Source organism: Xenopus laevis, chromosome 4L (genome assembly GCF_017654675.1).
Source record: "Xenopus laevis strain J_2021 chromosome 4L, Xenopus_laevis_v10.1, whole genome shotgun sequence".
NCBI classification, from domain to species: Eukaryota; Metazoa; Chordata; class Amphibia; order Anura; family Pipidae; genus Xenopus; species Xenopus laevis.
This window is the reverse complement of record NC_054377.1, coordinates 51,449,192-51,473,755: the sequence shown is the minus strand read 5'-3', so window position 1 is coordinate 51,473,755 and position 24,564 is coordinate 51,449,192. Positions and strand designations below refer to the sequence as shown.

General features: G+C 38.4%; 2 protein-coding genes across 3 annotated transcripts; one reads left to right on the top strand and one right to left on the bottom strand.

Moving 5' to 3' along the window:
- Window positions 1–299: 299 nt before the first annotated feature.
- Window positions 300–5,480, bottom strand: trappc2l.L (trafficking protein particle complex subunit 2L L homeolog). The gene is given in 5 exon segments (NM_001095239.2): window positions 300–671; window positions 2,379–2,458; window positions 4,618–4,705; window positions 4,994–5,166; window positions 5,437–5,480. Coding segments are annotated over 5 exon segments (420 nt in total). The 5' UTR covers window positions 5,470–5,480; the 3' UTR covers window positions 300–625.
- An 80-nt stretch (window positions 5,481–5,560) lies between these two features.
- Window positions 5,561–24,537, top strand: galns.L (galactosamine (N-acetyl)-6-sulfatase L homeolog). Of its 2 annotated transcripts, XM_041589378.1 has the most exons (15): window positions 5,675–5,754; window positions 6,260–6,275; window positions 6,450–6,573; window positions 6,863–6,937; window positions 8,355–8,457; window positions 9,901–10,044; window positions 10,153–10,219; window positions 10,397–10,524; window positions 12,273–12,412; window positions 12,492–12,595; window positions 14,809–14,945; window positions 15,225–15,327; window positions 18,052–18,173; window positions 18,846–18,963; window positions 22,917–23,386. In XM_041589378.1, exons 3-15 carry the CDS (start codon window positions 6,450–6,452, stop codon window positions 23,001–23,003), a joined length of 1,452 nt encoding a protein of 483 aa, XP_041445312.1. In that variant the 5' UTR covers window positions 5,675–5,754; window positions 6,260–6,275; the 3' UTR covers window positions 23,004–23,386.
- The last annotated feature ends 27 nt before the right edge of the window (window positions 24,538–24,564 follow it).

Here is a 24,564-nt window from a genome sequence, read left to right as displayed (position 1 = left end):
AAGGTAAAGGTACTTGGCGGCCCAATACAGGTGCTGCAAAATAGATTGTTTTCCTTACATTTTAGGTGTTCCAGATTTTGCCATGTGGCTTAGCAACTTTAATTATGACACTTTACTCTTTGTACAGAACATTCCTTCGCTGTTCGCAGACTACTTCTTTCATCTGAGGCATTTCTTATTGGTACCCTTTATAAAGTCCAGGGAATATATGGAGAAGGAAGGCACTGAAAAAGCCTAAAAAGTGTTGTTGACTGTGGCATGTGCTACAGCAATTAATTCATTATCAAACACAGAAAAGGTTTAATTTGGGTATTATTTTATTGTAATATATAGTATACTAGTTCCTACTACTACAACTTAAATCAACTGAGACAGGAAGTCTCCTTAGGATCCTTTGCCATCCAACAGTCCAAGATTAATACTAAGTAAAACAAAATTAGCCAAGTGAGGACGACAACTGTGAAAGAAGGTCTGTTGTTGTTGTTGAGTTTTCAAGCAAACAAAAGATGACTGAACTCTTCTGTAAAAAACACTCCAGTGTCCAGTTTTAAAAATACAGGATGGTCTCCTCATCTCTCCAAAGGTTACACGAACACAAATGTACATTGAATGTTTGGGTCGATTTTCAGCATGCTGGTACCATCATTGATGTGACTGTGTTATCAAAGGCCCTGGTAGAAAAAGAAAGAAATATGTATAGCTAAAGTAATTACAGTAAAATTACAGTACAAGTACATGTCAAGAGAGTCTTTAACTCAAAGTTTTAAAGTAAATGCATATACAGGTATGGGACCTGCTATCCAGAATGCTTGGGGCCTGGGGTTTTCTGGATAACGGATATTTCCGTAATTTGGGTCTTCATGCATTAAGTCTACTAGAAATTCATTTAAATATTAAATAAACCCAATAGGCTGGTTTTGATTCCAATAAGGATTCATTATATCTTAGTTGGGATCAAGTACAAGCTACTGTTTTATTATTACAGAGAAAAAGGAAATCATTTTTAAAAATTTGGATTATTTGGATAAAATGGAGTCTATGGGAGACAGCCATTCTGTAATTCGGAGCTTTCTGGATATCGGGTTTCCTGGTAAAGGGATCCTATACCTGTATACGCATATTGTTTATACCCTCAGGAGCAGATTAAGTCAAATTCTGAACAGTACGTGTTGGGTTTGTGAGGTTTTTTTCTACCTCGAATAAATGCACAACTCTAATGTTTGTTTATTTATGAAAAACCCCAAATGTAAAAAACTCAATTGAATGCATTCGGAGGGGGGGGGGACTCTATATCTCAAATTGATCGAGTTATCGGTGAAAAAAAACTCGAATTGATTTCACAAACCACTGAAAACCCCCTAGAAAACCATGAAGGCTATTAACATCTTCAAGGGACCTCGGCAGGTTTTAGCTGGAGTATTTTTGGATTTGGGCTTTTTGCAGCTTCGGGGAATAATAAATCTCGAAAAATTCTATTTTTTTTTTTATCCCCGAAAATTCAAGTTTTGACTGAAACTACCCTTGAAACTTTTTTTGGGAAAACACAAATCGACCTATAATGAACAAGCCCCTTAAAATAGGGCAGGGTTAGAATGAGCTCCCTTTAGACTCCAGTCTCTGGATTCACTTGGCCACACAGCTAAGCTTTGTCAGAGCAACATGACAATATCCAGCATGCAGCACTATGAGCTACTGGCACTATGCAGACCCAGTTGTTCAGCTTTCTGACACCTGTCTGCATTATACAGCAATAAGAACACAGATGTGTAAATTAATGTCTCTTCTTATTGGAAAAAAACAAGGTCTGCTCTAAAGGTGCAGGACAGTATAGAGGACACTTTAGGCACCATCCATTAACATGTAGATCTAAGCCTGCAGAGCTGCACGATCTTTACAGTGCAGGAGCCCAGGGTGCTGGTTCATTAAAAAAGCTGAATCTTAAAAAGTACACAAGAGGGAAGTGGGTTGGTTTAAGGAACCAACTTGCTAATATGAATACAGGCTGTTATATTGTCACACACTTCAGTTAAAGTATGTTGAAAACATTTCAATTGAAGCTTTTATGCATCCCTCAACGTAAAAAAATCCTACATTTAACAAATGTTTTAAATATTTTTATCTGGTTAAGTGGTGAATTTTTTTATTCTGGTTATTTCTACAGTTGATTTGTTTCCTCTCTCAGAGAAAACACTAAAGTGGCCAGATCTAAGATTCTGGTCTGAAGTTTGTGAAATAACAGAAATGGATAAAATCTTCTTTCTTATGTAAACTGTTTCTCGCAGGAAAGGTGTTTTTGGAAAGGGCTTTCTACAAAACATTATTACATTCTTTTAGCTGTGTATAAGTGTTAAAGTTAATGTTTTCGCTTTTCTGATTACCGTGACTGAATAGAATCCCCAGGATTGTAGAAAGGATTGCACATCACATCGGTGTACGAATTATGCAGTTTACGGAACATCTGGGGGTAAAAAAAAAAAAGGACAAAACATTTTCATTATGATGTAGGGAGGCAAAGTAAAATTCCTTCTTTTAACAAGAATTTGGTATAGAGAGCTACCACTGTGTTTAACTAAACAAAATGTCAGAATAAATAGATCTTGCACACTGCAAAAAATCAGACACAAGTGTGGTATTTCAAAAACAAAAAATCTTTTTTACAGATTAATATAAAATATATAGTGAATAAAGTACCCCCTCTTGTAAAATATAAGGATATTATAAGTTACCGAGGGACGAGTGTTTTTATACAGGTCATGGAACTCGAGGTGACTTCTAATATCCTCATATTTTACAAGAGGGGTACTTTATTTATTATAATACACACGTTTCATGGAGTCATGTGACAGAAATGACATCAGAACTCACCGTTTATAACTGATGACAGCAGAACTCACCGTTTATAAGGATATAATTTACAAGATATTCATGGCTTTTGTGCACACACACATATACATATATATATATATATATATATATATATATATATATATATATATATATATATATATATATATATATATATATAAATATCTTCAAGAAAGAACCGCACTCTCAGGACTTAATTTAGTGCAAAAAAAAAATGTAGTTTATTACAACGTTTTGGGTCCTAACTCAAGCCGTCGACAGGAAGTGAAAAACACAACAAACGAAAACCCTCTTTAAGGGCCCAAATGGCGCCAAAACCGACCCATGACATCATCATATGGTATGTACAATAATAGTGGTTAATGTATCAAGATCTCAGGACGTGATTATAGGTGCATGTGAAACATCAAATTAAAGTATAGCTACAGTGACCATTAGTGAGCGACACCCACCTGCCCCCAGTACTGTGTCAAACCCATGGTAATTAGTGTGGTATATTAAAATCATGTAAGTGGCATATTGTACACACCATATGATGACGTCATGAGCGGGTTTTGGCGCCATTAGGGCCTTTAAAGAGGGTTTTTGTTTGTTGTGTTTTTCACTTCCTAATGACGGCTTGAGTTAGGAGCAGAAACATTGTAATAAACTACATTTTTTCCCCCTAAATTAAGTCCTGAGAGTGAGGTTCTTTCTTGAAGTTCTGTATCATATGTTTAACCAGCACCCAGGCAACGACTACACTTTGGATTTTTAAGTGCACCAGCATATAGTTGTATATATATATATATATATATATATATATATATATATATATATATATATATATATATATATATATATATATATATATATATATATATATATATATATAATGAAACAAAAAAGACCGCACTCACAGGACTTATCATGAAAAAAAAGCCACAAGGGCTGTGCTTTTATTCCTCAACGTTTCGGCTATCCAACTCTAGCCGTCCTCAGGAGGTGAAAACATAACACAAAGTGAGGTCTTTTTAAACATGTAACTTATGGCGCCAAAATTAGTGTGTATGACGTCATCAGAGTGCGTCCACATGTATATAAATAGTGAAGAAACCTAAAGCGTGTATTAAAGGGTTAATCAAGTGCCCCCTTAAGTTAATCAAGGGTCAATATCCCTGTGTAATCCACCAACATTACATCAAAGGTGCCCAGTGTCTTGTTGAGAGTATCGTGCAGTGACTGAAGTGAAACTTGCAGCTCCCTGTCTTTGATGTATAGCCGAAACGTTGAGGAATAAAAGCACAGCCCTTGTGGCTTTTTTTTCATGATAAGTCCTGTGAGTGCGGTCTTTTTTGTTTCATTGAATACATGTAAGTTCTACCAGCACCAAGGCTTTCAACTATTTATTGTGGAGTGCACAATATATATATATATATATATATAGATATATAGATAGATATATATATATAGATATAAATAAATAAAACATCATATTTACACGATATACAAGTTAAAAAAAAAAAAAAAAAAGAGCATATACATACCACCTACCACAGAAATGTATAAGCCTGAAAGCGGATTCTCCGGTATAATTACCCCAACGTTTCAGCAAGGGTGCCTTTATCAAGGGGAATTCCCCTGCTGGGAGCTTTAAATCTCACATGGGCAAAGTTTTGTAGTGCACTCCATTCTCTTTGATTTTGTTACTCAACACAATGACGTTATATTTATTTAATACAAGAAAATAACTTGGTGCAGCTCATCACTTACACTGCGGATCTCATTATCTCGAAGAGAAGTATTTGAGGAATCAACCACCATAACAAATTTCACTTTGGAGTTTGTGACATAGCCATATCTGTGCACAGGTTAAGGAATCATGCTCCGATAGAAAAAAATATAATAATATTAACTCAAGTTTACTACAAATTCATTGAATCGTTTCAGTACAGCATAGTATGTAAAGTGTAGTATCTAAACTGCTTCTGAAAGCAGAAAACATGATTCTGATTGTTGTTTACTTTGGCTTTATATGTATCCATGACAAAATGGTAACATTTAGAACAAAGCAAAGTGCAAGATTAGACAAGATGTGAATAGCGGATTAATAATATATCCCATGTGGGGAACTGAAGTGACAGGATACACTTTGTAGTCCTCTGTGGGATAGAGCAAGCCCAGGTAAAGTTCCCTCTGGTCCACCACTGCCTTTCCCATGGCAGAAATCTTCTCGTCCACAACATCCAAGGAAGTGTGTACAGTATAATGAAACTTTAACTGGTTCTCAGTGGGAACACTTCGGATGTAAAGAGGATAATTCTGCAAAGGAGAAGACAGTTATTAAGGCATAATATATTCTTACAGTCTATTACAGTGCTACGCAATATGTTGGCGCTATATAAATACATGTTAATAATAATAATAATACACAGTGTAGTCTATTCCTGAAGGCTCCTTCTTATCCACCTATTCCTCCCTTCCCTTCGACGTTAATACCGCAGTTTACTTTATAGTCGTTACTTCATGCTTAAACACAGATGTAATGCCGCTGCACAAACCAGTGGAAACACAATAATATCCTATACCAACCTCTTTTGCTATTACAGCTACGCAGACCGCCATCTTGCTCTCTTTCAGGAAGCACTACACTTCCCAGTGACGTGTTTGCGTGTCAAGACTCGCGTTCAGCTGATAAACTGTTACCTGATTGGCTGGAATTGCATTACAGTTCTACTCATGACTAGATCATAAGATTCTTGCTGTCAGGTCGCTTTCTTCAACTTCTGAGGTGCAGTCATGGTGCTGTACATAATGTGTTCGCTGGCGCTGGCGTTTCTGAACCCGGTCCTGGTGCTTGGAGGAATGAACGTGACCCGTCCTAACATTATTCTGCTGTTGATGGACGATGTGAGCAAAACTTGGGTTTTATTGCAGTCTGCATAGCAAAAAGACATCATTCTACATGATATGTGCTTCAGGGCGCCATTTTCATTCATTTCTGTGCCACTGTGTGGAAAATCCCTGTAAATATTATTTAGTTGTCTAGTTTCATAGCAATTCCATTTCAACTTTATAGTAAATCTGCCCAACATCCATTGAAAAAAAAGAAATAGCCTTGAGCTATTGAGCCACAATGCTAGCAATCTACTTGTTGCCTTTTTACTGCATACACTTGTTTTTGGATATTTTAGATATTCAAGCAAATATATATATATATCTATATATAGATATATATATATATATATCTGACACAAAGATTAAACTTTAGCAATTCAATTAGACATGTAGGCAGTGTAGCTATTTTATCCCACTGACTGGTTGGATAAAAAATAATCTTTATTTAAACCTCCAATATATTGTCTTTCTCGTGCTTTAGCTTTATAATCTCTTCTTTGGCCTTTCTCTGCTGCAGTGGAAGACTGTAAAAGGTATGTTACTGGGCTTTTTATTGACTTTCTGTCAGCAGCTCTAATTCTCTGCATTTCCCAATACTCAGCGCAATATGTGACCCATCTGAGCAGACATGCCCTTGCTGTCAATTGTTTTAGTTTACTCCTACTTCCCATACACTTTTCAACTCGTAATCTGTCTTTTTATCACAGATGGGTTGGGGAGACCTGGGTGTGTTTGGCGAACCTTCTAGAGAGACTCCGAACCTAGACAAGATGGCTTCAGAGGGAATGTTGTTTCCAAATTTTTACACTGCAAATCCTCTTTGTTCTCCATGTGAGTGAATAATAATAATAAGTACACACTAATAAAGCTCATTCATCTTCTCTCCATGCTGCATACATACCCAATACAGTACAGGTATGGGACATGTTATCCAGTATGCTCAGGACCTGCGTTCTTTTAGATAACTGATCTTTCTGTAATTTGGATTCCCATACCGCCAGTCTACTAGAAAAAAACATTTAAAAATTAATTCAACTATATAGGATTGTTATGCCTCTAATATGGCCAACTGTAAAGTTTACACATCTTGTGACACATTATTATTATTATTGCTTTGCAGCAAGAGCAGCCTTATTGACTGGGCGTCTCCCCATTCGGAATGGCTTCTATACGACCAATAGCCATGCAAGAAATGGTATGTGTCTTTTTTTTTTTCTTCATAGGGGCCATGACTGTGTTTGAGACCCACAAATCCAATGTTTTTTATTGAAATGATTTTGCTGCACCTTAAAGTAATTAAATCTATATCATATCTACTACCTTAAATACCAGTAGTAAGTTCTTCAGCTTTTCTCTTATCTGTATACCATACCCACACATATGTGTAAGCAGGTACACAGAGAACACATGGAACATTAAGAGTTCCCAAGTATTTAATATGGGTATTTAACCATGGATCCCCATGAATAACAGTACTGAATCATAAGACTCTGGACTTTGCTAATACATTTATTTTGTACAAACCTGGAATCACCTTACCATCTGTATACAGATATCATCTAGAAACAGGCCTGGATTTGTGTAGAGGCCACCAAGGCCCAGGCCTAGGGTGGCAGGATTTTAGGGGGTGGCATGCTGCCCAACCCCACCCACATTGGTTCAGAAACATTTGGGGGGCGCTGGAGATACAATAGTTTTTAAAATTTACTGTACGTCAATCCTTATTGCTCTGGTCCTGATGATGAAAATGTGATTGAATAAAAGGGAGGCGACAGGGCGACGAATGACAGCAGGCCTAGGGACGCCTGCTATGTAAAGCCAGCCATGTCTAGAAAAGTAGGTTGCTTTTGGTTGATGACTTTGGCCCCCCCTGGAAAACAAGCCCATGCTTGTTCATGTTCCTTATGCACGCAAAGCCACAGTTAGCTGGCAGGCAATACAGATGAACACACAGTTTTTCCACTAGGAATGTGGGTAGCTTTTTTCCTCTTTGGATTTTTTTGTTAGGGTAATGTATGAAAAATTAATCTTGTGGCTGAGGAAAAGTCACTTCATGGGAATATCAAACTACTCTCTGATGAATCTGCACTCTCTACTGGTTGCTGAGCCTTAGGCCAATGACACAAAAAAATGACTGTGCTTTATAATTAATTTGAGAAGGACTTTTATTATAGAGATTTCTATTTCTGGGATTATTTTCTTGGTTTCCATTGATCCTTCACCATATGTGGCATGATAGGGTTTTCCTTTAGTGTTTCTCCTTGGCATCACACATATAATATCTTCCAAAAAGATTGTAGGCTATAAAACAAGTGGGGTTTGTCCAGTAAGAGAAATAATTGTTGCTAGGTTCTAAGGGTGCTAGGTTCCCTGCAAACATCTCTGTATTAAGTACTGTTGCAATTTACTGCCCAAAGCAGTTGTTGAGTCAATTACCCTGTCTTGCTTTATATAATATATATGTGTGTGTGTGTGTGCTTTGTAGGACTGACAGAACATTATAACTGTTATCAATTTCTTATTTTTAAATATGCTACTTTGCTGCAAGCCTTTATTTGTACCTTTTCAAGACATTATGGGAATAAATAACGAATATATATTTGTCTCTTCAGCTTATACTCCACAGGAGATAGTGGGTGGGATTTCAGACTCTGAGATACTCTTCCCTGAGCTGTTAAAGAAAGCTGGATATGTCAATAAGATCATTGGAAAATGGTAACTTCACAGTGCTTTCCTCTTCTGATTTTAATGGCATGTTGTAACACTTTACACTTGGCGTTGGTAATATTTAAAGGATAAGTAAACCTTAAAAATCAGAGAATGTAAAATTGATGAGGATGCTATTCTAAGCACTTTTGTAATGTACATTCATTATTTATTTCTTTTTAATTCCAAGATATTAAAGAATTCATGTACTGTTTACATTAATGGATTTTGTTACAATAGCGCCACCTGGTCATTTTCCAACCAGTCTGACCACCAAGTAGCAGCCTCTTTCTTTCTTCTGACAACTTCCTTGATTACTAAGTGGTCAGACTGGTCAGAAATGACCAGCAGGTGGCGCTATTGTAACAAAATCCATTAATGTAAACAGTACATGAATTCTTTAATATCTTGGAATTAAAAATAAATAAATAATGAATGTAAATTGCAAAAGTACTTAGAAAAGCACCCTCATCCATTTTACATTCACTAATTTTTAAGGTTTACTTATCCTTTAAAACTAGGTGCTGTATTGTGCCTTCTGTGTTAGAACTGCAGAAATTTTCCTGACCTTTTTTAAATCTAAGGCAGGGGAATTGCCTTGATTTCATCCAGACTTCACATTGCATAATTTGCTCACCCAAGTAAATTAACTTTGCCATATTTGACTTAAAAACAAAAGAGAATAATTTCTAGATTCGGCCAAATAATCAATCCAAAGCTACAATTGAATACCAAATCAAAGCAGAATCTTGACTTCAAGGGGGTTATTTATCAAAGGTCGAATTAAGAGTAATGTGAATTTTTTTAAACTCGAATAAATTTTATATTTTATTCACAATTCGAATGGTATGTTATTTATGAAAAATTCAAAGTCTAAAATTCAATCGAATCGAGTTTACCCCTTTAAAAAAAAAACTAGATTTTTGCGCATAAATTTTTTTGGACGTGCAACATTTTTTTTCACCCACTGGAGTCCATGGGTGTAGTTTTCGAAGTGAAACTTGGCAATAATTTGGCTCATCACTACTATTAACATCTTAACATCTTCAGATAGTTCAAGGGACCTCTGCCATTGACTCTACATGAACTCTGCAGGTTTTAGTTGGAGAATAGTCGAATTAGAACTGTTTCCAGGGTCAAGCTGTAATAAATATCACATTCAAATTGGAGTTGGTGGTTTTAAATTCAAAATTGTTTTTTACCAATTTTTTTTTCGAAAAGTCTAATTTACCATTCAAACCTTAGTAAATCTGCCTCTAAGGGTGCAGATTTGGTGTGGCTATACACTCTAGCAAGAAGCACTGGGATTTGGCAAAATTCTGAACCAAACTCAATGTACCTCTAATAGAATGTGATTTTGACAACCAATTTTATTGTGAAACTTTGGATCACAAAGTTTACAAACATTACATTACCAAATACAATTAGTAACTGGCTTGTTTTGCTTTGCAGGCATCTGGGACACAGACCTAGTTACCATCCTTTGAGGCATGGATTTGATGAATGGTTTGGATCTGCCAACTGTCATTTTGGACCTTATGACAATAAGCAAATACCAAACATCCCATTGTACAGAGACTGGAACATGGTGGGCAGGTATTGACATAATATTTCATCTTTACTGCACTTTCTCTAAATGTTAAATAACAGTAACTTTCATTGTGATCACACAATTTGTGGTTAATATTTCTTTCCCATTTAAAGATACTATGAAGAATTTAACATCAATCATAAAACTGGAGAGTCAAATCTGACCCAGATCTACTTGCAGGTATTTTATACAAATAACTTAGGATCAAACACCACCATAGATTTAGCAGTAAATATAATTGATCCTCAGACAACGTGCTGTTGCTGTTTCTCTTCCATTACAGGGATGAGAGTCCTTTAGTAAAATGAAAGTTGTTTTAGCTATATACTAATATCTAACTCTTATCTACATTCAAAGGAAGCCCTGGAATTCATTTACAGTCAAGCAGTGGCACAGCAGCCATTCTTTCTCTACTGGTCTATTGATGCCACCCACGCACCCGTGTATGCATCCCGTCCCTTCCTTGGAACTAGCAACAGAGGCCTGTAAGATTTCTACTCCAGGTTTTTCTTTTGCATCCCAGCTTTCTATATGGTATTTACACAAACAAAATCGTTTACTAAAACAAGTAAAGGCTTACATAGTTACATAGTAGTTACATAGTTAAATTGGGTTGAAAAAAGACAAAGTCCATCAAGTTCAATCCCTCCAAATGAAAACCCAGCATCCATACACACACCCCTCCCTACTTTTAATTAAAATTCTATATACCCATACCTATACTAGCTATAGAGTTTAGTATCACAATAGCCTTTGATATTATGTCTGTCCAAAAAATCATCCAAGCCATTCTTAAAGGCATTAACTGAATCAGCCATCACAACATCACCCGGCAGTGCATTCCACAACCTCACTGTCCTGACTGTGAAGAACCCTCTACGTTGCTTCAAATGAAAGTTCTTTTCTTCTAGTCTAAAGGGGTGGCCTCTGGTACGGTGATCCACTTTATGGGTAAAAAGGTCCCCTGCCATTTGTCTATAATGTCCTCTAATGTACTTGTAAAGTGTAATCATGTCCCCTCGCAAGCGCCTTTTTTCCAGAGAAAACAACCCCAACCATGACAGTCTACCCTCATAATTTAAGTCTTCCGTCCCTCTAACCAATTTAGTTGCACGTCTCTGCACTCTCTCCAGCTCATTTATATCCCTCTTAAGGACTGGAGTCCAAAAGTGAACTGCATACTCCAGATGAGGCCTTACCAGGGACCTATAAAGAGGCATAATTATGTTTTCATCCCTTGAGTTAATGCCCTTTTTTATGCAAGACAGAACTTTATTTGCTTTAGTAGCCACAGAATGACACTGCCCAGAATTAGACAACGTGTTATCTACAAAGACCCCTAGATCCTTTTCATTTAAGGAAACTCCCAACACATTGCCATTTAGTGTATAACTTGCATTTATATTATTTTTGCCAAAGTGCATAACCTTGCATTTATCAACATTGAACCTCATTTTCCAGTTTGCTGCCCAGTTTTCCAGTTTAGACAGATCACTTTGCAAAGTGGCAGCATCCTGCATGGAACCTATAGTTCTGCACAATTTAGTATCATCTGCAAAAATAGAAACCGTACTTTCAATGCCCACCTCCAGGTCATTAATAAACAAGTTGAAAAGCAAGGGACCTAGTACAGAGCCTTGTTTATAAGGTTGCGTTATTTAAATTAGTTGGGACTGGAATGCTCAGAGTTCAGATTCATTTCACTGATAATCTAAATTCATGTGACTTTAACACTCTGGACAACATGTTGCTCACCAACCCATTTAATGTTGCTCCTACAGGCCTCACAGCAGGTGCTATTTTTTTAATCCTGGCTTGGAGGCAATTTTGGCTGCATAAAAACCAGGTGGACTGCCAAATAGAGCCTCTTGTAAGCTGCCAGTCCACATAGGGGCTACTAAATAGCCAATCAGTGCCCTATGTCGCATTACCTATAAATTATTTTGCATGCTTGTGTTGCTCCCCAACTCTTTTTACATTCAAATGTGACTCATGGATAAAAAAAAAGGTTGGGGATCCCCGTTTTACAGAGTACAAAGTTTATGCATTTGCTACATTCCTAATTATAACCATGTACTGATGGCAAGACTTCATTCTGCCTTTAATGCATGTGAATTGCAGGATGACATTTGTAGAACTATATTTAAATGAATGTGCTGTTTGTTCTATCTATATATCTCATGCATTTACACACCCCTTGAAAGAGCCTGAACTCTACCCCCACCCCAATAAGGTACGGCGATGCAGTGCGAGAGATTGATTTCAGTATTGGGAAGATACTGAACCTGCTAAACCTGACGGGCATAGCTAAAGATACATTTGTATTCTTTACATCTGACAATGGGGCTGCTCTTATTTCTGCACCAATGCAAGGTAAGAAACACCAGCCTTTTTTTGTAAATCTCTTTGGGCTGGAGCTCTTCAAAGGTATCACATACGCTTATTTTTGCAGGTGGCAGTAATGGTCCGTTCTTATGTGGAAAGCAGACAACATTTGAGGGTGGCATGCGAGTGCCAGGTATCGCATGGTGGCCAGGGCATGTGGCTCCAGGTCAGGTGAGCAAAAACGTCTCTGTCCTTGTTGCTTTCATCAGTCTAAATGTACATTGTCTAAAACTAAAGAATCATGCAGTAAAATAAACCTAAAGAAACAAGTATAAATATTCAGACCCTATAACATAACAGCTTTAAACAGTATGTACAAGGTTTGCACTATGTTCAACAGTGGTTTTGGTGAATGACTTGTCTTTCCCACACATATTATCCCTAAAACCTTGTCTCCTGGGTATCCTAGATTATGATATAACTGTCAACTATGCCCAGAACACGTACCTGCTATTTTATACCAGGAAATATATTGTTGTGAACTGGATGTATGCAACTCTCCCTAATATGTTCTTCCTGGTGGCAACTGGTTAACTAAGCTTACCATAGAAAACATGGGGCACTTAGATTAACTTTGCCCATATTCGGGCCCCATGGAGTTTTGTTTGGACTGGATATTTCTCTCTGTATCACTTCAAGGATAATGTGGTACTCTTAGCCTTTTATCTGTCTACGCATTCTCTATGTACTGTTGTTAACTTAGCAATACCTTTCATATCAGGATCTGTCTTGGAAACTGCTGTTTATTTTATTTTGCTCTTTTTATTTCAATAAAAATAAAAAAAAAATGGGTGCAGCATTTCAATATTTCTCCTATTTTATAAAATTCTCCTGAATGTCAAGAATATATTCAAGGATTTTTTTTAAATATATTGGCATGTCACTTTGTGACAATGTTTTTGAGTAATGTTCTCCTCTTGGGGGTGATGGCTCTGTAGCTCTGTGGCAGCACTGGTCACTGTCACATGTCTGAATAGTTGCACCCTGATGTGAATCTCTTTCAGGCAAAAATCATTTGGACTTTGGCTGTTTCTTTAGCACTAGAATGACACATTCTGGCATGGAAATAGGTAACCTACTCTTAATAGGTGTAGTAGGTGTACAATTACATTAAAGAAAGAAATATTCACTACAATTAGCTTTTCTTAAGGGCCCCATACACAAGCAAATTTAAGTTGCTGATTTGAGTCCTTTATATTGATTCGTCAGCTTATCTGCCGTGTATGGGGCCTTCTGACATGTCCTCCCAATCGATATCTGACCAAAAATTGGCCAGATGTCGATTGGGCAGGCTTGATTTTTCTGCAACAGCTCACTGATGCAGTCCTCACGCCAAACAATCGCATTACCACGATATCACCCATCCAAGGTGGGCTTGTTGGAGGAAAGATTCGCTTGTTTGGAAACCTCGCCAAACAAGCGAATATTACAGTGTATGGCCACCTTTACTCTATACCGCACTGGCAGCAAAGGGTATTTTGAAAACAAGTATCTACTTTGTCCTCTTGCTTCAGAGGAAAGAAAAAACAGAAGTACCTTTCTGTGTAGATCTGCGTGCCTGTGCTGATACTGGCAGTTCCATACAAAAGGTTCATTGTCTCTGGAAAGCAAGGTGATAAAGAGAAAATCTTCTGCCTGCAAGGTTTGTAGGAAAGGCAGCACGGAGCAGCTGTTTTCCCCAAACTTCAATGGGGACAGAATGGATATGTTAAAGCAGAGCTATCCAACTTTATAAATGTTGTGGCCCACAACCTAACCGCAGAAATGTTTGAGCACCAAATTATAATAACCAAATTCACAGGCAATGTACTGCTGCTGCGGCATCATCATTATGTAGCATTAATGGATGTTATATACTTTAGCAGTCAGCTGGAAATATTCGTTCCATTGGGTGAATTCCAAAAGATAAAGTTACATTTTAAAAATTTTAAAAAAAAGTAGCAAGGCTCTTCATTTCTGCCATGGTTTTCATAACTCCACTTTATTTTGCCCCATATTAGTGCCAAAAAATAGGAGAAAACATGCAAAATGTTAGGCGTGTTTTTTTTTTTTAAAGGCGTGTCCCAGATATTTGGATCTTTCTTATTACATTTTATTCTGTATGTTCTTTAAAAAAATGAACATATAAGGAACACCTCATAAACTCTGTCTTTTTCTGAATATCCTCCTATGTGTTCCACAAGTGGCAATAGCCAAAACAGGGAGTGCTTGGGCAAACTGCCCAGTCCAGACTATGGAAACTTTTCTAGTTCATAAAAAAAAAAAAAAACCTTGGCATCACTTAATTATTGGTTCTGCCTCTTTCCAGGTTCCCCACTCTGTATTGTATTGTATTGTGGTAGGGATTCTGTACTTTCCACTGATCAACATTTTTTTAACTATAGGTGAGCTATCAGCTGGGCAGCATCATGGATCTCTTCACCACTAGCCTATCTCTCGCTGGACTAGAAATACCAAGGGATAGAGCTATTGATGGCATTGACCTGTCACCAGTGATCCTAGAGAGCAAAGAGACTGAAAGGTTAACAGCTCGCACATTACCATTTGGTTGGTGGTAACCCACGGTACAACACATACACACAAGAAATCTATTTGGGCATAGTCCTCTTAGTCTTTTATTGAAGATATTGCATCATCAGCCTCCAAAAGCTGACAATACTGCAAGCCAGCACGCTCTTATATTCATCACTCATTTTGGCCAATCTGTGATCAGGTTGCTGCTGTTGATCTTTGTAGGGGTTAATGCAAGTCCTCTGGCAGGGGAGTTTCTATCTCATTATCTCTCTCTCTCTCGCTACAGACCAATATTCTATTACCGTGGCAACGAGCTGATGGCAGTCAGACTAGGACAGCACAAGGCTCATTACTGGACTTGGAGTAATTCGTGGGAAGAACTGTCCCAGGTGAATTGTAGCCTTTGCTGCTCCTATCCAGTGGTTTCACATGGACCCTTCTCTTGTCTCTTAGCTTTGGTCTTTAGTGACCGACTAAAACAGGCATTATAAACCAGAACAAGTGACCTGCAGTCTTTACTCCTATATACTGACACATCTGATTGGTTGGTTAATAAATATGCCCAAGGATATTTTGTGCCCCTTCTTAATCTGCTCCAGCTTGAGTGACAAAACTTCCAAAGTTCCCAATGTAAATCTCCTGTGGGAAAACATTTGCATTACATATATATGCTTTCCATTGCAGCCAAATCATACCTTGTTGGGCGACTTTGGGCTATTACTCGATGCATATGTCTTCCCACTGCCAGTTTACAGTAATGTTGGTGGAAAAGGAACTCCAGGCATTTTGTCACCCTTGCTGGAGCGGATTAAGTTCTGGTGACAAAAATATCCCAGCGCCACAGCCCTTGGAGTAAAATTGTGAAGAATGTCTTGTTTGCTTTCACCTTAAGGGTTAAATTTGGGGTGATATATATAGTATTTCTGGCAGAAGATAAATGACTGGATGATTTTGCCTCTTATCATGGAAAAAATGCAACGGCCAAAATGCTCCAGATTGCTACTTGTTCCTTTATCATAGTTTGCAGAGCTAACTGATAGGATCTCTTTAATCTTTTTTATCATATCTGAGTAAGTTGTTAAATAGTAGAGGATTCTGCTCTGATCTACGCACGTGTGCCCATCATTCCACTCTGCTGATTAGGCCTATTGTATAAATCGTAAAATGCTCCAGGGGATAATATGAGATCTGTCTAGATAAGTCTTCGTACTGACACAGAATCAATGGAGCAATTTATCTCCAGGGGCCAAGATGTGAATCTCATTGAGACCTCATTTGCTCTTTCTTCTCTGGAGCAGGCTGTAAAAGGGAAATGCACGAAGCTCCCCGGCTCCTGATCCTCTGCTGTGGTATCTAATAAGGCAGGGAGCAGTGCAGATAAGATTTTGTAGGATTGTCACCCCTCGTCTGTATAGAAATCCATGTTCAAGGTGTCTCTTGGGTTTGTTTTATGAAGTGTTAATGTTCTGTTATTAATTCCACTGAAGCTCTTACTGTGTCATTGGGACAATTCTAGTGCAAAGGGATAGCAAGGGATGAATGAAATCCCATTTAATCCAATGGGATTGGAGATATGGTGTTTTGCGTTCAGACTGTAATGAATTCATCATTATGGCAATGCAATATAGCCTTTAATCAATTTCACTTTTACTTTGAAATATTGCAGGGATAACATACCCAAAATGCTGAATATGATTGCACTTTTCAGTGACTTAGATTTTGTGGCTAGGTTATTGCCACAAGATTCAGGCAGTCAACCAAGTTCCTGGACTTTACTTGTGAGCAGCCTGTCATAACAAGCTAAGCAATTACACCCCACAATATTGCTACAAGCCTTTTCCTTGTCTAGCACTCATACCTGAAAGGAGACGTGATGACGGCCTTAGTGTTAGGATGGACTAAAGTTAATTGAACATTCATTGTAACAGTTTTTAGCTAGCCGTGTAAAGAGTGAGAGGGTTGACTGTTTTGTTTTAACCACACTAACCAACTATCCCTCAGTGGGCTGCTTCTCAGCTGAGTATTGAGAGCAACTTGTTTTTGATAAGATCATGATCAGGATTTACAATTTAGACTGCCAGTAACCCCCCAGCCACTGGCATGTGTGGAAAGCCATCCAGCTACAGCAGCCAATCCCTTTTCATCTCTATGCTGTCTCAAGTAAAACATCCCCTTTGCATTGTAAGATAAACATCTTATTTCAACCTTGCTCACCTTTTCGCTGGTGGGAAACAACACCAGGATACTCAGAATCAGGCAGTGAATGGGGTGTAATTGCTGAGCTGCACTGGGCTGCTTTACCTCGGAAGTCAACTACAGCAACACCATGTCTGCAACAAGACTACAAAAAAAACATAATGTGGCTTTAGTTCCAATTGCATGTAATTTGAGTATCCAGTAAACACATGAGATTAGAATACAGATAATTGTTAATTGATTAAATTGTTCATTTATCAGGGGTTTCCAGGCGTGTTCCATGCGTTGTTTTGGGGTAATCAGTGCAGTGCAACTTGTCCATTCTCTCTGCATGGAGCCTGGGCTCTGGAAATTCATGGCACTCTGCGTATTGATCCTGATGAATATTACAGCACAGAGCACTCTACTTTGAATCTGCAGGGTATCATTAGCTGGACTACCCCAGATGGCCTACCACATTCAATGCACTACACCTGCAGGGCTGTGGAGTCGGTACATAAATCTTTCGACTCTGACTCCTCAGTTTACGGTACCTCCAACTCCTCTGATACCAGAAAGGGTATTAAAGTAATTAAAATATACTGTACTGTTGCTCTGCACTGGTAAAAGCCGTGTGTTTGCTTCAGAAAGACTACTATAGTTTATATAAACAAGCTGTTGTGTAGTCGTGGGAGCAGCCATTCAAGCTGGAGAAAAAACACGGGTTACACAGCAGATAACAGTTAAAACACAATTGTATTGCCAGGGCTTATCCGACATTATACTCCGACTCCACAGCTCTGTACACCTGCTCTTCTATACATTTTACTGTCACCAGTAGCAATGTAACTTTGCTCTTAAACCATGTAAATATGTATTGTGTAAATATGTGCCTAATTCTTGATCTAAATTAACTTGTATGAATGATATCATTGCAGGGAATTAATTTTTGTCCAGGACAGAATATTACTGGAGTAACAACACATATGCAAGTAGAGCACAGTATTAATCCTCTCCTGTTTCACCTGGGAAGGGACCCTGGGGAGAAGTACTCTATAAGGTCAGTGCTTATACTATTTCTCTTGCTTATGTAGTGATAACACAGGATTTTGTAACATAATGACAGAAAAAGGCACTAACTGGGAAAGGGATCAGGTCCTCATTGCTAGTTTGCTGACATCTTGTACACAGTCAGTCTAATTGCCCTCATTTTATGGTGAAAGTCATCAGGCAGGTATGAATGGGACCCTTGGTACATGGTCTGTGCTATGTGACATGCAGCCAGATTCCCCTGTCCCACAGGTATTCTCAGAATCAGGAATGTGACCTTGGTGACATGTATCACAGCTGCTCCGTACACCGGAACCTCCAAATCTCCAAAGTGGCAATTAGAGTAAATGAAGCAAATACACTGCACACCTGTGCTCCCAGCCCAGGGGAATATTCAGCAGGTCTCAGAGAAGGGGGGAGCAGAAGTCAGTAGGATCTCCCACAGCAGCCCATGTTGCTTTTATTCAGCACTGGTGCATTGTCTAATATTTTGTCACTTACCTAAATATGAACCAGCATTCTTTTTTTTTTTCATTGTGGAAGAAATACCTGTGGTCTCTGTATGTTTTGAATTACTGTAATAATTAGGCAGAAATCTTTCTCTAATACCTAATAATGTAGGCTTAAATCAGTTCAGAGGCTTATATATCTTTCTTTTCTTGCATGTTGGTCTTTTTTGCAGTGTACTAAGTACCGAGTATGAGGATGCAGTAAACAGGATTTCCTCTGTGGTCCAACAGCACAGGGATTCTATGGTCCCAGGAGAACCACAGCTTAACGTGTGTGACTTGGCGGTTATGGTGAGTACCTTCTTTAAATAACGCGTGGAATTTTTGCCGTAACAACTGCTACTCCCTCTTCTGTTTTTTCTTGGTAATGTGTGGAATATTTTTTAAAATGTAGTATCAATATATTGTGCAGACACATTGGGTATGGAACAAATTAATCTGGTACAAGGTTGAAACCTGGGCAGAAGACGTAAATATGTCCACACACAGGCTTCTGCAAAACAGGAGAGTTGATACACAATATTTTTTTTCTTATTCCTATTAGTGTGTAAGCAAAGATCATGTGGCCTAGCATGACAAACCAGGCTCTGTTGAAATCTGACATGAGGCTAGACATATTGTCAGTTTCCCATCTGCCTCCAGTCAAGTGACTTGTGCTCTGATAAACCTCAGTCACTGTTTATTGCTGTACTGCAAGTTGGACTGATATCACCCCCTCCCTTTACCCCCTGCAGCCTAACAATAGAACAATGGGAAGGTAACCAGATAGCAGCACCCTAACACAAGATAACAGCTGCCTGGTAGATCTAAGAACAGCACTCAACAGTAAAATCCAGGTCCCACTGCGACACATTCAGTTACAGTAGGAGAAACAACAACCTGCCAGAAAGCAGTTACATACTAAAGTGCTGGCTCTTTCTGAAATCACATGACCAGGCAAAATGACCTGAGATGGCTGCCTACACACCAGTATTACAACTAAAAAATACACTAGATGGTTCAAGAATTACATTTTACAGTAAATTGTAGAAGTGAATTATTTGCAGTGTAAGCAGTGTAATTTAGAAATAAAAACTTTATCATAAAAATCATGACAGAATCCCGTTTAAGCTCATTTTACATAAAACAAGTACATGAGCCTCTTCCCTGCTTACTCCCTCACATATACTCTCACAGTCAGAATGTCTTACCTAGAACTTTCTCTACTAGCAGTCTTCCTTATGACCAACATTTGGCATAATAAGCCATTATTTTTATCCATTTAACTCTTTTTCATATATTGATTCTTAGGAACTGGTATGGTGTGCATAATCTATTTGTAGATCATTTATGTCTGTGCTTGAATGGAATGAAATTGAATTTAAATGGTTGTAGAGTACCATCTAGTGGGCAATACAGGGCAAGTGTAGAACTAGGAATTTTTATTTCCTGCTCAGTGGCTGCACAGACTCTTAAAATACTTCAGTATTTTTTCATATAATATGACTTCCATAACTTACAAATCCCTTGAATGTTGATCACAAGGAAGCCAAATAAGACTCCTTAGAAGGCTAGCTGCCAGTAAAAGCAATATATTTTTCAAGTTAGAGGGTCAATGTCAGTTTCTGGGCTTGATGTCCTGCGGGGCCTCTTTATGCCACCCATTTTTTATCTATTTAACAAGGTGCCAAGTCCCTGCAGATGAATAGCAGCCCCATGATATGCGACTGGTACCGCATTATAGGTATGGCAGTGATTTCCCAATTCAGGCTGATAATCTGGACATTATTCTCACTTGGTACGTAAGCATCACATATATTGTTCCGATGTAAATCTTCAATGCCTAGTACCACACAGGCAGTGTAAAACCTGCAGAGATGGAGGAATACAATAAGTTATTATGTAGATACAGGCATATCAATCTACAAGAACGCTGCACAGTGTAGCCTTATGTGAATGGAAATGTCTGTAAGTCCCAGTTCTATAATTGCCTATATTAACCACTTAATGCTGCAATTATATTACCTATGTTGGTCACTGTGCTTTTTTTCCAAAGCCAGAAGTGCTTTCACATGTTTTGTTTGAGTTATGATATATTTTGTGCCATCCTCCCATAGAGGCCTGTGTTATGCAAAGTTCTTTTTATGATTTATTAGTGCACTTTATCTCTGCCTTAATTGTTGAGCTCTTTGGGGGTTTATTTACAGAGTGCAGGTCAGGGTGCAAAAAGGGATACAAACTGCCCAACATTTTACACCGTGGGTACAAATCTTTACTCTGCAGAATGGAGTGCAAATACAGCTCAGCAGCTTTGCATTCATAAGGAGCAGGCTGGGGGGAGGCACATAGGTGTCCCTAATCCTACCTCTTAACTTGTCGCAACGCTACCTTAAATTAAACCTCTCTAAAACTGAAATGGTTCTCTTACCTCCAACACCATAAACATCCCAGAAGTATCCATCATAGCTAACAATTCCACCATCTCCCCGGTGCCTTGGGGTTATCCTAGATTCTACCCTGTCCTTCACTCCTCATATCCAGTCACTTATTAAATCATGTCACTTCCACCTAAGGAACATATCCAAAATACGATCATGTATCACCCAAGATGCTGCCAAAATTCTTATTCACTCTCTCGTCATATCACGTCTAGACTACTGTAACTCTCTTTTAATTGGCCTTCCCCTCCAGAGACTGTCACCTCTCCAGTCCATAATGAACACTGCCGCCAGGATCATAAACCTCAGCAACCGCTCCTACTCTGCCATGCCACTCTGCCAATCCCTACACTGGCTTCCGCTACCTTTCAGAATAAAATTCAAAGCACTTCATAACTCTGCCCCACCCTACATCTCTGATCTCATCTCTATATACTCACCCACTTGCTTACTACGCTCCTCTACTGACCTGCTACTCAACTCTTCTCTCATTACCTCCTCACATGCTCCCATTCAAGACTTTGCAAGGGCTGCACCCCTCCTCTGGAATTCTCTCCCACGGTCTGTCCGTCTTTTTCCCAACCTGCTTTTCATAAGATCTCTTAAAACGCACTTCTTTAGAGAGGCCTACCCTCACTCTGCTTAACTACCAAATGCAATACCACATACAGTACCAAATCTCTCTCACCCATTAATTCTGATCTTGCCCACTCCCACACCTTGTGTCTTATTCCCTTCCCTTTAGATTGTAAGCTCTTTTACACAGGGCCTTCCTCACCTTTTGTACCGTATTGGTTGTGATGTATGTAACTCCATATGTTCTATGTATGTATTTAATGTGATTTAGTTGTATAAACACATTTACTTTACAGTGCTCACATACATTCAAATTATGGAGCATTGGCAGGGGCCATATTCTTGCTACCTGCCCTATGACAAGAGGTAAAGATAGGACAACCTTGTGTCTACCAGGGCTGCACTGTTTCAAATATTTAAGGCTCCAAAAGCAAGTGCTGAGTTTAATGAGCACTAAGGGGTATGGTTGTGCTCCTTTTAGTGCGCTAACACTTGAGGCTTGGACCTTTGTAAATGACACAAAAGAGGGAGTTATGGGAGCACTTCAAGTAAAATATAAAAGTACAATGGAAGTGCAACTGATCTGGCCAAATTGGCTAAAAGCATACAGAAGACATGGGATTGATCAATGCACATTCCCTGGTACCGTCTCACTAGTAATTTAATATCTATGCAAGTACTTATACTTTCAAAAACAGGGGTTTCTAGTTACAAAATTCTGATCATAACATTGGCAAGCCCCATACCACATCAAAATAACCCCATATGGTGGTCATAACTGTTTACCTCTAGTCATTTTACATAGGCTGACATTTCCCTACATGGAGCATTTCTTGGGATAGTGTCTCCTGATCTGGACATTGGTCTCAATCACAGGGCTGCCATTTTTAAAGACAGATGTTTTTTAAGACAGATGTTGTAAGGTAGGGGGCTCAAAGGATTATTGAATAGTTTATAATAGCAAATGATCAAAAAAAGCATAAGAATAAAAAAAAAGTAAAAAAAGTGCTAATACCCCATATATTTAGCATGATGAAAGATATATATATATATATATATATATATATATATATAATATGTATTTATTTATATTCAGTGAATAGTCTGCGTCCTTATGTATTTAAAATCATTTACCAGTACTATATTTAAGTATGCAGCATGTTAGAGACGAATGTGTGTAGTTAAAAGTTAAACTACAATTTACTATCCTGTTTTTTATGCTCTGGTGTACTATTCTCTTTTATCTAATAGAACTGGTCTCCTCATGGATGTGAGAAGCTGGGGAAATGTCTTACTCCCCCACAGTCCAACCCCTGGAAGTGCGTCTGGCCTCACTAAAGTGAGAACTTGGTGCAGCGAATAGTGCTTGATCCGCAAGCTGAGCAAAAGGATTGGTTGTGTAAGCCATAAGGCTTATCTAGAATAGCAGTTCCTTCTAGGGTGTAAGTTAGACCCAATGTGGACCCAATTTCCGTCCCCTTAATTGACTGTAAGTGCCTTTGTGAGTATAAGGATATTCCAGTGGTCTCAAGAATACAGTGTTTTATGCTGGGATGTGCAGTGACCAAAGCTTCAGCATTATTGCTTGCATAGTGAAAATTAGTGTTTAATGGAGAAGGTAAGGTTAAAACTAAGTTAGCTTTATCAGAAAGGTCTATTTAAATACACCAGTAAACCCTCAAAGTAATGCTGCTCTAAATCCTCTGTCAAAATAAACACCAGATTTCTTTCTTTCTATTGTGTATCAGACTTCCCTATATTGCATCTTAAACCTCCAGGGCACGGGCTTGAGCATGCTCAGTTTGCTTCCCTACTCCCCTCCCTGCTGTAATCTGAGCCCAGAGCTATGAGGGAGAGACTCAGTCAGGAAGTGATGTCACACCAAACTAATATGGCAGCTGCTATCCTAAACAAACAGAGAGAGCTTCTAGAGCTGTTTACTCAGGTATGGTAAAGCATTCTACAGAATAAATATATAGTTCTATCTTGCACTATTGTGGTTAATGTATTGGCAATATCTTCTGTATCTTTCCTTCGCACTTAATTCACCCCCCATAGTCAGCAGCTTTGCTCCCCAACCAGTAGCTGCCTAACTTGTTAACACAGTGAGCTAATATTCTTTCCATTATTCCTGTTGCACAGTGATGCTTTATGGTGTCTTGTGTTTAACTTTTTAACTGTGTACGAAATAATTGAACCTACTGTTATATATAATCTGTATCACATACGTCACCCTATTTTATGGTCATTGAATTCCTCCTTTACTTCCAATATCCAAAGGGAGCAGTTTAATTCCCTGCTTATATTTTTTTGATCTCATAGATCGACAATTGAAATAGAAATAAAGAATATGAAAAGTCGCTTCATAAAGGCATTTAGCATACCATCTGCTTATTTTATATGGTTATGGCTCAAAGTCATCTAATACACAGGTGATTTCTAAATTCTCTAGCTGCAAGTGTTAGAGTACAAAACCACGCTCCCTAGTTCTCATTCAGAAAGCCCTTGCAAACCTTCTCTCTGCTGCTTGCCCTATCCTTGCCATTGGCCATAGGGCTGAACCACTTCTTAGTGGAAAGGCCTGTGCCATGGCTTGCACTTTGTACCCTTCCACATGGGTGATAAATGAGCCCTCTAATCTGTGTTAGACAAAACCAGAGGATTCAGTGACCTGTATAGCTTTGGTGGCTTTTAATATAAGGGAATATGATATATATTACAGACCCTTCTGCATATAATTGACAAAAATCATGGGAACTGTAAATTGTATTTATTGTCTTTGTCCATGTCGCGTATGACACTGTAAACATCTTCTTTTTTTCTCTTTGTCTTCCTCAACTAGGTTATGATTTTAATAAAAAGAAAAATGATAGAATGTTTCCTCTGTTAAATTCACTAC